The sequence below is a fragment of the Trematomus bernacchii genome, unplaced genomic scaffold (genome assembly GCF_902827165.1).
Source record: "Trematomus bernacchii unplaced genomic scaffold, fTreBer1.1, whole genome shotgun sequence".
NCBI lineage: Eukaryota > Metazoa > Chordata > Actinopteri > Perciformes > Nototheniidae > Trematomus > Trematomus bernacchii.
In genome coordinates, this window is record NW_022987605.1 from 1,492,951 (window position 1) to 1,507,529 (window position 14,579).

General features: G+C 42.2%; 1 protein-coding gene across 5 annotated transcripts in view; it reads left to right on the plus strand.

Moving 5' to 3' along the window:
- The window catches only part of mllt3 (MLLT3 super elongation complex subunit), a 53,484-nt gene extending 49,440 nt beyond the window's left edge, over positions 1-4,044 (plus strand). For all 5 annotated transcript variants that reach the window (XM_034130897.1, XM_034130893.1, XM_034130896.1 and 2 more), the window contains one exon: positions 3,455-4,044. In XM_034130897.1, coding sequence (XP_033986788.1) covers positions 3,455-3,586 — 132 coding nt within the window. In that variant the 3' untranslated portion in view covers positions 3,587-4,044. The remainder of the gene's footprint in view (positions 1-3,454) is intronic.
- The last annotated feature ends 10,535 nt before the right edge of the window (positions 4,045-14,579 follow it).

Sequence of the window (14,579 nt, forward strand, 5' to 3'; positions counted from 1 at the left end):
AGCTCACACTGGCTTCAAAACAAGTTCTTTGATAAGTCGTTCAGAGAAAAGCGGCTGAAATCAGAAGGACACAGTTTCTGCTTCATCCTAGTGATCTCACCACACATCTTCTGTCTAATTGACATCAATGAGAACCAAGTGTCTGGGGAGAGGAGCAGAATACCTGGATAGAATTGAAATCAATACTTCAAACACGCTCTTTGCGTGATGATGTGTTTACTGAATAACAAGTGATGCTGGGACAGATTAAATCCCCAGGTAAGTAAGTTGGAGTTCCAGAAATTCTATGTCAGTCACTTGACGTCATTGGGCCCAAAATGACTTTTTCCCATTGACTTACACTATATATCAACTTCCCAGTTCTAACACTTGAATAGCCCTTATTCAAATAATTAGGGTCTAATAGTGCGCTACGAGCAAAATCCAGAGTTATTTTCCCTTCCTTTCAATTAACTAAACGGTGACCTGTCAGATTGGAGGCGGGGCTTAAGGAAAACACAAGTGTATACACTTTGATTTGTAAAATCAGTAACATTTTTCTTCAAGTTTACCGGTAATTAGTATTTTGCCCTGATTCTCTATCTGCAGGTGAACATTGAACACATTGGTTTAAAACATGAAATGTTTGGACTTTGCTATTTACATTTACATTCCTGATTTTTTATTTCTCTGAGAAAGTAATACGGATCTTCCAAACTCCAATACTTTTTTTTTTTTTAAATGGTGTTGGATGGCTTTCCACAGTGTTCACAGATCTCATCATAACACTAGTACATGTCGGTGTTATCAGTTTATTGTTGATTCAAAGAGGAGCGGTGATCTGACTCAGATCCTTGGTAATCTGCTTCTCATCTGGAAGCAATTAATTATTTGGTTAACCGCTCCACCTCAGAGACTGCGTGTTTCTGACTTATATTCTCCGGGCCGATCATATGACGGTGTTGTTGGATCTCCAGGCAGCGACTGCCAACTTCTGCCTCGCTCTCCTGACAACACGCCTGGCTCTGGAAAGACTAAATCCCATCCAGCAAAGCACAGCTTTAACACGCTAATCAAGACAATCGCTGAGTTCACCAAGTGGCTCCACTTCCTGCTGCAAGACATGGAAGTGATTATCTGGCAGTCTGTCCTGCACACTCTTCACAGAGGGCCCTGTAACGCAGATGGCATGTCTTCAGACGGAGGAGCCTGCCAGGAGTTTGGTTTCCAGTTGAAGCGAATCCTTAACGGCAAACGGGCCAAATTGCCACCAAAAGTGGAGTGAGAGAGGGACGCCCCAGGGCCTGACTTAGATCTGCCCTGTCATAAAAACTCCTGTAATTTATCCCACATTTTTTCAAACTGCACCGACACCAAGAAATGTAGTTTGTTTATCGTGTAATCCTCAGGGACTCCCAACCTACAATTCCAACATTTGGTAAAAAGAACGAATAATACCTGCACGGAAAATTATTTTAAAGTCAGTAAATGTTATCAACAAGAAAAAAGTTTAATAGGAAGAGTATGCAACACCAATGCACAGTACAGTATATTCTTTATGTCTGTGCGCTTGTATAAAAAGTGATAGTTGAGTAGCTTTTTCTCTGTGGCAGTCTTCACTTAACCTCTTACACCATAACATTATGTCATTAAACACAGCAGCTTCTAAAACTCAAAATGCAAGCATAAGGTGCAACAAATAAATGTATTCACGATATAATGTGTAATAACTGTCTCTGCATTCTGACCTCAGCTCTGCGTCCAAGTGGAGGAGCCTTTAGTTCATCGACTTAGCATGGAAGCCTCTGGGAGTTGTTGTTTTTGTGAAGAACTTCTGCTTTAGCTAAATGATTGAAAAACTGAACTCTGTTGGACTCCTTTGTTTACTTCTGTAACATAATGACAACAGGAGAGGACTCTTTAAAGTAGAGACACTACACACTGATATACACCTGCACATCAGCAGGAGAGGACTCTTTAAAGTAGAGACACTACACACTGATATACACCTGCACATCAGCAGGAGAGGACTCTTTAAAGTAGAGACACTACACACTGATATACACCTGAACATCAGCAGGAGAGGACTCTTTAAAGTAGAGACACTACATACTGATATACACCTGAACATCAGCTGGAGAGGACTCTTTAAAGTAGAGACACTACATACTGATATACACCTGAACATCAGCTGGAGAGGACTCTTTAAAGTAGAGACACTACATACTGATATACACCTGAACATCAGCAGGAGAGGACTCTTTAAAGTAGAGACACTACATACTGATATACACCTGAACATCAGCTGGAGAGGACTCTTTAAAGTAGAGACACTACATACTGATAGACACCTGAACATCAGCTGGAGAGGACTCTTTAAAATAGAGACACTACATACTGATAGACACCTGAACATCAGCAGGAGAGGACTCTTTAAAGTAGAGACACTACATACTGATATACACCTGAACATCAGCAGGAGAGGACTCTTTAAAGTAGAGGCACTACATACTGATATACACCTGAACATCAGCAGGAGAGGACTCTTTAAAATAGAGACACTACATACTGATAGACACCTGAACATCAGCAGGAGAGGACTCTTTAAAGTAGAGACACTACATACTGATATACACCTGAACATCAGCAGGAGAGAACTCTTTAAAGTAGAGGCACTACATACTGATATACACCTGAACATCAGCAGGAGAGGACTCTTTAAAGTAGAGACACTACATACTGATATACACCTGAACATCAGCAGGAGAGGACTCTTTAAAGTAGAGACACTACATACTGATATACACCTGAACATCAGCAGGAGAGGACTCTTTAAAGTAGAGACACTACATACTGATATACACCTGAACATCAGCAGGAGAGGACTCTTTAAAGTAGAGGAAATGAGCAGAAAAGGGCCTCTTTAATAATAATAAATAAATGAACTATGTCCCATCAGCTTTGCAGGGAAGTTCAGGAGTTGTTCTTCGTGAAGAACTTCTAGTTTTTCCTAAATAACTTTTAATCAATCTGAATTGAATCAAAATGTGCATGTGTTCGGGGTTGTGTGTCGATGTGTGTGTGCTCCCCTCTGCTGCACTTCCTGCTTCATAAAGCTGCTGATCCTCAGGCTCCAGAGGTTTGTTTGCACACCAGTAAATATCTGACCCAAACTGGCCTTCAGCAAGTTGTGTAAGATATGTAATATCAATCCTTTAAACTGTCAGTGCACCTTTTTTCCTTTTCTTTCTTTTTCCACTTAGATAACATGGTTAGGATTCCCTGTGCTAGTTTGCTGTAAAGGTCCCATGGCCCTCTCTTCTTATATTATTCTCAGGCTTATGTATAGTTCAGTACATTCAAACCTGTTTTAACCTGTTATGTTTTTAACCAGAACCTGTAACCAGTTCACTATTTGTTTGGACAGATATTTCATTGCAGAGTGCAGAGCTCTGATTGTCCCCTCTGTTTTCAGATTGTGAACCTGATTGAAGAGACGGGACACTTCCACATCACAAACACTACTTTTGACTTCGACCTTTGCTCCCTGGACAGAAGTACAGTGAGGAAGCTCCAGAGTTACCTGGAGACCTCCGGGCTGTCCTGAGGCTCTGAGCAGCTGGCTGCTGGATCTCTGTCTCCGAGGAGGATTTCCATTTTTCACATAGCTCTTGAAAAAACTCCAACTTTGGATGCAATGCAAAAGCCCCACTGTGGCTGTGTCCAGTCGCTGTGTCCAGCCTGCTGTTGCACCGGCTCTCTGAATGGAGGGGGGGTCCCGCTGCAGAAAGCAGAGCCTGGTGTTGTGGGGATGAGCCCTGTGGATCAGGAGATCACCCAGAAAGCCTTGAAACTTCTCTTGATTAAAAAAAACGAAAAAGTGGGAAGCTGCGACCCTGTTGCTCTTAATGAATGTGCAAATTGTTACAATGTATGTTCCTTGATTTGTTGTTCATTGGGACAAATGCATGGTCAACATTGCCTTACAACATTGTAAGTCTTATTTATTGAAGTGTGTGTGTGTGTGTGTGTGTGTGTGTGTGTGTGTGTGTGTGTGTGTGTGTGTGTGTGTGTGTGTGTGTGTGTGTGTGTGTGTGTGTGTGTGTGTGTGTGTGTGTGTGTGTGTGTGTGTGTGTGTGTGTGTGTGTGGTGTGTGTGTGTGTGTGTGTGTGTGTGGTGTGTGTGTGTGTGTGTGTGTGTGTGTGTGTGTGTGTGTGTGTGTGTGTGTGTGTGTGTGTGTGTGTGTGTGTGTGTGTGTGTGTGTGTGTGTGTGTGTGTGTGGTGTGTGTGTGTGTGTGTGTGTGTGTGTGTGTGTGTGTGTGTGTGTGTGTGTGTGTGTGTGTGTGTGTGTGTGTGTGTGTGTGTGTGTGTGTGTGTCCTTGTTGAAGCACTTCACAGCAGGCATTACTGAGGACACTTGATTGGTCGCTGACCTGAATTGAAATTGATTGTCATATTGCATAATTACAATGGGAAGAAAAAGCTGCCAGAGCAGGTGTGAAGGTGATGCTGAAAGTAACATTTCTATTTAAATCCATTACTACATGTTTCAATTTGTGCTTAAACCATAAACACAGGGGAGAAGGTCCTTTAGAAAATCCTTAGTTGTCTCGCTGACCTCTAAGGGCTTGAAAAGATGCCTTTACAAATAAAAAGAAATACACATACATTTAAAGGAAAAACATTGTGTAAAGATACAAATAGAATCTCAAGACATTGCCTATATCAGAAAATGTGCCTGGCCCAGGAATATTGTCTCATTGTCCACCTTTCTGAAACATACTGAAGTTTTCAGAGCACAGGAAGTACTTGTTGCTTTTACTTATAGGCTTTCTGTGTATAATCTTCATCTTCAAACAAACCGTTTTAAAGGGAAATAATCTACACATCTTGGCTTTAAAAACCCAGCAAGACGTATGGATTTTTTTTTTAACGCAACTTCAATCAATGCGTACATCTATAATCGGCATGCTCTAAACTCTAAATGACTTCTAGACAATGTCCCGCTGTTTCAGCAAACCACCAAATCATTTCATACATCACTTGGCAGTTTTTTATTCCCATATTTTGACACTGTATAAAGACTTGAGTGTCTCCAGATGTGAGCTGAGCACAAATCTCTAAGGTGGAAGTTCTCATGATGGAATCAAAAATATATTTTTACCAAATCCAGGAATAATATGCTGCCGACCGGCTTGTTGCCTGCAAACGAAAGAAAGCTTTGTTGTGTTGGCTCATTTTCTGCTACAGGGCCAATGGAACATGCCAAAAGCATAGTGAGTAGAAGCAGTTGTTTAGGATACTTGTGTTTGGCTACAGAGTGACTGAAAGAATATCATTATCTCTTTGCCGGGAAAATAGACCAAACCCTGTCCGAGGAGAGGAACAACAAACTGCCTGTATGGTGGAAATGGAAAACAGCTCCTGTGTTCTGCATTTCTGAAATGTGTGAAATATTTTGGGTAGATTTAACAAAAGAGAAGGCCAATGAGAGTTTTGGCTTACGGGTGTAATAAAAAAAAAATAATCTTTTATTTATTTTGTGGATGTTTTGAGTTGTTAAATCAAAGCTCAACATTATTTTCCAAGGAGAATGCCTTTGTTTGATTTGTACCAAGGACCCGAGTGCCAGTGTGATAAACTAAAGTTCAGGATGGTGCCGACCTTTCCAAATGACCTTAAAGGGTTTTTCTCACCCTGTGTTCTGTCTTATGGTTTCTTGTGTATTTTGAGGATATACAATAAATATTCTGTATGATGTACAGATGATTTAGTAAGTAACTTGTGGTTGAGTTATTTTGGCACATATTGTTAAATTTTTTTTTTTTTTATTCCACACATAGCAATTATTATAAAACGAAACGTACACTTTAAGAAGTTTTCTCCAAACCAACATTTTTTGGTGGCCTAAATAGAAATTCAACTCAAAGCCCCTTTTGTATACGATTCGATAATTTCTAAATTTGGCGACACCTAGTGGTAGTATGAATGAGAGACGTTTACTTATTTTCATGAGGATGCCGATGTCCCCGTCCCGATTGATTCGACCTGCATGATGATGGGAGAGTCGCACCGCTGCGCAAAGTCTTCTCCAGGACATCCCAAAGACTCTCAATGGGGCTGAGGGCTGGACTCTGTGGGGGCCAATCCATGAGTGGAAAGTATGTCTCCTGCTCCCTGAAGCACTCATTCACCATGTGAGCCCCCCGGGCATTGTCCTCTTGGAATATGCCCATGCCATTAGGGAATAAAAACTCCATTGATGTTAGACCTGGTCATTCAGTATATTCAGGAAGTCAGCTGACATCATTCTTTGGGAACGTAGCTGAACCTAGACCTGACCATAATACTGCCCCCACAGGCCTGTACGGTAGGCACTAGGCATGATGGGTACATCACTTCATCCGCCTCTCTTCTTACCCACTCAGGAACAGGGTAAATCTGGATTAATTGATTTGGTTTTAATAATGCGTTGGACAGTTCTTAAACCCATTTTAGTAGTTTCAGCATTCTCCTTAGTTGTTTTCTTTGCTTGATGCAGGCCAATCATTTGACCCTGAAACTGATGAACATCCTTTCCACCACCACAGGATATGTCTTCCAACATGGTTGTTTAAGAATTGAGAAGCTAAACAACTTAAGTTATTAACTAGGGTTAATAGCTTGTTGCCAGCTGAAATATATTATCTCTCCCGTAACTTTCCAATGGAAGGCTCTAACAGATTGGCTTAGTTAAATTCAGTTGGTGACTTTTTTTTTGGACGGGCCTTGTATATACACATTAGAAGTTAAAGGTCTCCTCTTATACTATTTTTAGGCATATATTATCAGATATATAAAAAACATGTCTCTGAAGTGTTTTGCTCAAAATACCAAACAGACCACCCATGCTTCATACCCCTCTATTTCAGCCAAGCGGCAACTTCTGGGGCAGAGCCGGGACGCCAATAAGGAAGTGCCACTAACTGTAGCTCATCTATTGGCCGATAGGCGATGACTGCAGAAAGGAAGAATTTCCATAGACCCCCATGTTAAAATGCCCAACTTTACAGCAGAAATAAACATCTTTCTACCCCTGGATGCAATACAAAATATTCAGGATATAGTTAGATTCCACCTTAATGATTATTAATTGTTGAGTGAATTGTTTTATAACGCGACCCTTTTATTTATATTAGGTCTTAATGTTTTTGCATAAATTAGGGCGTGGTCACTTTGATGGACAGGTACGTGCCTGACTGTCAGCTAACAGCAACTTGTCCACTCTGCTAGGCTACAACGTTAGCTAGTTGTAGTGACTGTATTTGACCCTTAAGCCGTGTTCGTGGTGATTGTGCCTTTTAGGGAATGTTGCTACAAATACCAGACAATTAAAATGTCGTGCTGTGCGGTTGAATGTACCAACAGAACTTCCAAGAAGTCTACTCTCAGCTTTTTTCGTTGAGTAAAATGATAATTTGTATACATGTTAGCAGGTGTTTGTGTGCTTGTTAGCTTAGCTTGTTATATAGCTTATTAGCCAGCTAAGGACGTAACCCTTTATACATGTGTATATATATATATATACAGTTTAGTTTATGATTCAGCCTTGGGTAAGACTTTTATAGTCTATGGCTATGACGCCCATAATGCTAAACGGGAGTAAATGTTAAAAGGGGACCCAATTATCCCAATGGTGGCTGCCGGAGTCTGCCGGCCGGAGCTAACGGAGCCGCAGGGAGCTAGCTAGCCCCCTGCGGCTCCGTTAGCTTCCGGCGTCCCGGCGGCGGAGTCCGGCGTTATTACTGGAGATCAAGGAATGCAGCGAAACGCGGACTTGGTTCGCCTGCAGCCCGCTGTAGTATTAGCTAAAGAAATTATGTTGAACAAGGCTTATTAAGTGAGCATGAGCATGTTAGCCTAGCTTGGTAGCTTCAGCTAGATCGGGAGCTTGGAGCCCCGCCTTGTGCTTCAGCAGCAGGTCCCGCCTCGGCTCCGCCTCGTTGCCCTTATTTGGATCAGGCTGGAGCAGGCGGGAGTTAGACTCTGACGTCACTGTCGAGCCGTTAGTGGCCGACTCCGCCTACTAAGGGCTTCTCGGCAACTCTGCAGAATCCTATGGGTGACGTCACGGACCCTACGTCCATTTATATATACTGGGTGTTTCTCAATCGCGAGTACGCTTGCTTGGTAGCACATGTCTGCCGAGCATCTTGCTTCAGAAGCGAGTCAAGAATACTTCCTGACATTTGGAAAACAAAGAGTGGAACAGGCTAGCAAGTGTGCAGGTGTGCGTCATATGATAGGCCCTGCCTTACATTTTCCGCCACAGATTTTGGAAATTGGTCTGTGCGCAAAGCATTGTGGGGATTTTGAGACCGCGGAGTCTACTCATGTGCAGCCTCGATATTTCTCCAAACGGAGTACCCCGGGCTCGGTAGATTTCCAAGTATGCTGGAGATTGGAACAGTACTTCGGCGGCACTCGATGACGTAGTATGCTTGAAATAGTGGCTCTGCAGCAGCTTTACTCGCGATTGAGAAACACCCACAGTCTATGATTTCAGCCCTGTTACTAAAGTGCTGATTCTGTGTCTGGCCCTTTAAATGTAACCGAGCTGCTGCTGGCCACGCCCCTTTGGAGCTGCTGCTGGCCACGCCCCTTTGGAGCATCCGCATGCAAGCAGTGAGCTCTGTGAGAGAAGGCTGTCTACCAGCCCACATTTTAGTAATGTCGTCATGACCGCCCGTTTTTAGAGATGTGGGTAAGGAGGAAAAGAGAGAGGGTTTTATTTTCTGACACTTTGTGAGTCTCCTTACACACTGGGGACACATATTTACGTATAAAAGACATTAAAAAGTGCATTTTGCATAATAGGTGACCTTTAAAGTAAAATTGTGCCATAAGAGTCCTTGCTATACAGCGTCTCATGCACAGGAACGAGCCGAGCGTCCTCCACAGCACAGGGACCCTCTGAAGACTCACAGTGAAGATAGCAGAAGCTCTCTGTGTTTTCGATGTCGGCCCAAACAGTCCTGAAGCTTTTGATGGAAACGTTGATACTCTCTAGATATTCCATCCGACTCCAGGCTAACGCCATTAGCTCATCCAGTTTTAAGCCAGTGATCTTTAAACTTTACTTGTCCTAACATATCATGTCAAAGATTGATGCTGCGAGTGACGGGAAACTCAAAAGCTAGTGTCCTGCAGATATAGGAAGGAACATCTTTGTTCAGACAGTGATGGACGAGGATGGATAATGAATGAAAAGTCACACAGCCATTTCAGCTGGGCTGTATTTGACCATAAGAACAAATGGTTTTCAGTAATAGCTAGCATCTATTGTGTGTGTGTTTCCCCATTGGACTTATTTTAGCAACACTTTCCAGTTCTTCAATCTCTTCAATAACATTGTTGCAAAAACATACCAATGAACACATGTGACGTCATGTTCTCTGTTAGCTTCTTTGTACATCTTGTTCTTGGTGGTGTGTTAGGGTGAGGGTTGCCTTTAAACAGCAGGAGGAGGGACTTGGACTCACAATGTCTGACAAATCAGGTTAGAGCCATGCTTTGGTGAGAATAATAATAATAACCAGTGGCGTAACAAGGTTGTGATTGGCCCCGGTGCAAATATTGTTTTGCCCCCCCCCCCCCCCCCCCAAACATAAGCGCACGCTGATGCGCTCACACACACACGGACATACACAGCCACTCAGAAGCGCCACATGTAGGTTATCAACAACAGCCTGCCCTGGCCTCAGACTACCACAGCCTGACAACGGCACAGCGAACTAAGAAGAGGATTAAACCTGTTTCCTTGATGTTTGTCTCTGGGGAATGGGCCGGTAGGCCTACATAGACCGGTTGCTATAATATAGCTTTTGATCTTGGCGTCGGGGATCTCAATAGCGCCATAGAGTCCCCTATCGGTTGGGGCCCTTGGGGGAACTGTTGGACCACCGCCGGGCACAGCCAAATCCAGCCTCTCCTCCTGGCTGGCTGGAGAAGAAGGTTGCACAGCCACGGCCACGGATACAGCTTCACTTGTGGAGCTAGATGGCAATGATGGTGCTGAGGCAGGTGAGCTATCGTTAGCCTCCGGTTCCGGCTGCCGCTGCACGTCAACATTGCTAACGTTAGCGCTCGATTTCGAGGACGATGTATGACAAAAAAAACTGTCTAGTTTTGTCAGTTTAGCTGTTACGTCTCCTTGTTCTCTCTTGTCCTTTCTCTTTTGAGCGCTGCTCTTGTGCTTTGGTTTGCTATACATTATAAATGCAAGCTATTACATTTTTTATAATGCTACCGAACTTGCTGCTGCTAGCTACAGTACAGTACAGGTTGATTAAACGGTTCGCTCGTCACGCAAGGTATCACATGACATGAAAGGGAGCTAGGTCATTGGACAGACAAAGTACAAATGAATTTAGGTTGCTTGGTTACTTCGAAGACTGCGTGAACCGGTCAATGCCATTGGGGCCCCAATAAAAAAATATTTAAAAAAATATATAAACATTTTTATTTTATTTATTTTTATTTTGCATGGGCCCCTTGCTGGCTCTGGGCCCCGGTGCGTTGCACCGGCTGCACCGTCGATAGTTACGCCACTGATGATAACCCATACGTTGATAATCAGAACTTTGACAATAAATACAGTGTGGGCACTGGCCCATTATGTGTCTGCTTGGATTTTAAAGTTCAGTTACACTTGTAAACTTCGGTATGTTAAATTGAGTTATGTCTACAAAAGGTGTAAACCATTTGTTTTGCCATTCACATGCTACTCTCTGCTGGTACACTTCACTGGTTGTTAAAATGTACAAGTGACTCAGTCAAAACCAAGAATTCAAGATGTTTGAACGCACAGTGAAGCCAGGGTGTTAGTTATTGGAGCTGAGAAAACCCCATGCTTCTTCTCCAGTAGACCTGTATCACATCTGTCTGACAGATAAAGAGACTTTAAAAATAATCTGAGGTAAAATAAGTTCTTTACTAGGTAAAAGTAGCAATACAGTGTAAACATACTCTGTTACAAGTACAAGTCCTGCATTCAAACATTTTACTCAAGTAAAAGTACTAATTGAGCAACTATTAGTCGAACCGCATAATCCTGCTTTATCAGACCATATTTTGGTAACTTTTGAAGTACTGTTACTAGACTACAAACCATTAGTCAAAAGTTCCTGCAGCAGAAATCTATCCGTTCGTGCTATAGCCAAATGTAAGGAAGAGATTCCATCAATACTTAACTCGATAGCATGTCTGCATGTAAGGGAGGAAACTTATACAAAATGTACACCACCCCAAATTGATCTTGTTGTTTATAGTGCTACAGATGCCCTGCGAATAAAATTAGACTCTGTTGCTCCTTTGAAAAAGAAGAAAATAAAACAACATAGACTAGCTCCATGGCATAATGCCGAAACCCGCAAAATAAAGCAAAAATCGAGACAACTTGAAAGGATATGGCGTTCCACTAAACTTGAAGAATCTCGTTTAATTTGGCATATTACTCTCAATGAATATAATAAAGCACTGCGTAAAGCGAGAGCAGCTTACTACTCTTCATTAATAGATGAGAATAAGAATAATGCAAGATTTCTTTTCAGCACTGTAGCCAGGCTGACAGAGAGCCACAGCTCGATTGAGCCGTCTATTCCAGTGACGTGCGGTGAGGTTCATGGCTGGTGAGGCACTGACTCACTGAGTCAGATTTACAAATATTATATTTTGACATTAATCGAAATATTCGGTTATTTTCAAAAGCTTTTTTAGTCTGATGCTTCAATTCATTTTAAACAGACTGTTCAACAAAAGGATACCCAAAATCTAAATATTGGATTGTTCTTTCTTAGTAAGATCCCATTTTCATTAGAAATGTGGTCTTACCTTGACTTGAAGATGAAGTCCATGCTATCCTTCTGGACAACAATCTCTATTACTTTTTTGTAAAAGTCCTCCTTATCTTCCTGTAGTTTCAAAAGTCTAGTTTGTTGTTACGTCTACCGTCTCTGCGTAGAATTACAGTAGCAACAAGAACCTGTGGGCTCACGTGCGCCCCCTTCAGTGCGGCAGAGGTTATGGCTGCCTCCCCTGGTGCATTTTCATTGCCGTTGAGACCAGCGAGCCTAAATATCATATATACGTGAAATAAGTTATTTAGAGACTATGGATGGCGAGGATAAATGTAATAAAGGGATCTACATACATTACATTGGTGACCTACAGTGAGATGGTAACAGGCATGCGCTTAGGGCCCGCTTTCCAGCCAGTTTCTGTGGGGTGACGCATTCTGAGGTGAGGCAGATCTCATCTGTGCCTCACCTTACCCCACAGTAACTGGCTTGAGCGCGCTCACAAAATAAGTGCCCGCGCTAAATTAGTGCCCGTGCTCCAGCAAGTTACTGTGGGCTTACGAGAGGCAGAGCACGTCCCTGCCTCACTTGTCATCGCTCCCGTAGCGGAGCTCGGCAAATTTGCTGATTTTGACTATAAAAAGCGATTAGAATCATACATAAATCACACTTACAACACAGATCAGTGGAGACATTTTATTATTATTACTATTTCGTTTTTCTTTAGTTGTTTTTCCGTTACATTGGAGTATGACAGGTGAGGCTCTGCCTCCCCTGCCTCCACTGACTGCACGTCGCTGGTCTATTCCCATAGCACTCAGTAGTAATGATTTTATTTGCTTTTTTAATTATAAAATTGTTACTCTTAGAAACCAAATTAATCACCTCTTGCCTTTGACCAGTATGGTGTTATCAACAGCTCCCGGAAACATAAGTTCTAATATTACACTAGATAGTAAATTAGAATACTTTTCAGCCATAAACCTTGAACAATTAAATTCAATGATTCTTTCTTCTAAACCATCAACGTGTATCTTAGACCCGATTCCCACTAAGCTGTTAAAGGAAGTTTTTCCGTTAGTTAGCACTTCTTTATTAAATATTATGAATATGTCTTTATTATCAGGCTATGTTCCACAATCATTCAAAGTAGCAGTGATAAAACCACTTCTTAAAAAGCACAACCTCGATCCAGAGGTTTTAGCCAATTATAGACCTATTTCTAATCTTCCGTTCCTCTCAAAAATTCTTGAGAAAGCAGTCGCAAAACAGTTGTGTGATTACTTAAAAAACAATGATTTATTTGAAGATGTTCACTCTGGCTTTAGAACACATCATAGCACAGGACTTGTCTCTATTCTTGTTTTGCTCGATCTCAGTGCTGCATTTGATACTATCGACCATGATATCCTATTGCAAAGACTAGAGCACTTAGTTGGCATATAGGGAACTGCTTTAGGCTGGTTTAGGTCCTATCTATCTGAACGCTCTCAGTTTGTATGTGTCAACGATGAATCTTCCATGCAGACCAAAGTTAGCCATGGAGTGCCACAGGGCTCAGTGCTTGGACCTATTTTGTTCACATTATATGCTTCCGTTAGGCAATATTATAAGGAATCATTCTGTACATTTTCATTGTTATTCGGATGATACTCAACTATATTTATCCATCAAGCCTGATGAATCCAATCATCTCAATACAATTCAAGACTGCCTCAAGGACTTAAAAACGTGGATGACCATTTTTTGATGTTAAACACGGCCAAAACTGAAGTTATTGTACTCGGCCCAAAGAATCTACGAAACAAATTATCTAAAGATATATTAACTATGGATGGCATTAATTTGGCCTCCAGTGAGACTGTAAGGAATCTTGGTGTTATATTTGATCAGGATTTATCTTTTAACGCCCACATAAAATCAATCTCAAGGACCGCCTTCTTTCATCTACGTAACATTGCAAAAATCAGGCATATCTTGCCTCAAAACGATGCAGAGAAACTAGTCCATGCATTTGTTACTTCAAGGCTGGATTATTGTAACTCTTTATTATCAGGGTGTACCAAGAACTCAGTTAAGTCGCTTCAGCTAATTTAAAATGCTGCAGCACGTGTACTAACTAGAGTTCGGAAAAGGGACCACATTACTCCAGTTTTGGCTGCCTTACACTGGCTCCCTATAGAACACAGGATAGAATTTAAAATTATTCTTCTCGCCTACAAAGCCCTAACGGGCCGTCTCCACGGCAGCGTTAAAAAATCTTGAAACGCTTCTGCCCATTCACTTTGAATGGGGTGACGTCACTTTTTTTCGCTTTCGCCGAAATGCATTGTGGGCAGGCGAGCGGAGATTCTCAGGATTTTCAAGATCCAAAGTTGAACAATGTTCAACTTTTGAGGCTGAGGTGGAAGCGTCAGCCAATCAAATCCCGTGTACGCAAATCTGACAGTTCAAGCTCTAGCCAATCAAACGACGTGTATGCTGGGAGAGAAATACCGCAGGTCATTTCCTCATATTCCAAAAAATGGAGGAGAAATTAGCGGTAGCGAATCAATCACCCGGTGCTTTATGACCAGACCTACCGGGATATAAACCGGAGGAGCCAGGCATGGAGGGAGGTGGCAGAGACAGTGGTAGGTTTTCGCCAGTTTTGGGGAGTTCATATCCAGTTTACTTCGGGCTTTTTTGCTTCGTATGTCGCGGGCGGGAAATTCATGTGATTGGTTGCTCGCAAAAAATCCTCAAGCTTCAGATACGCCCACC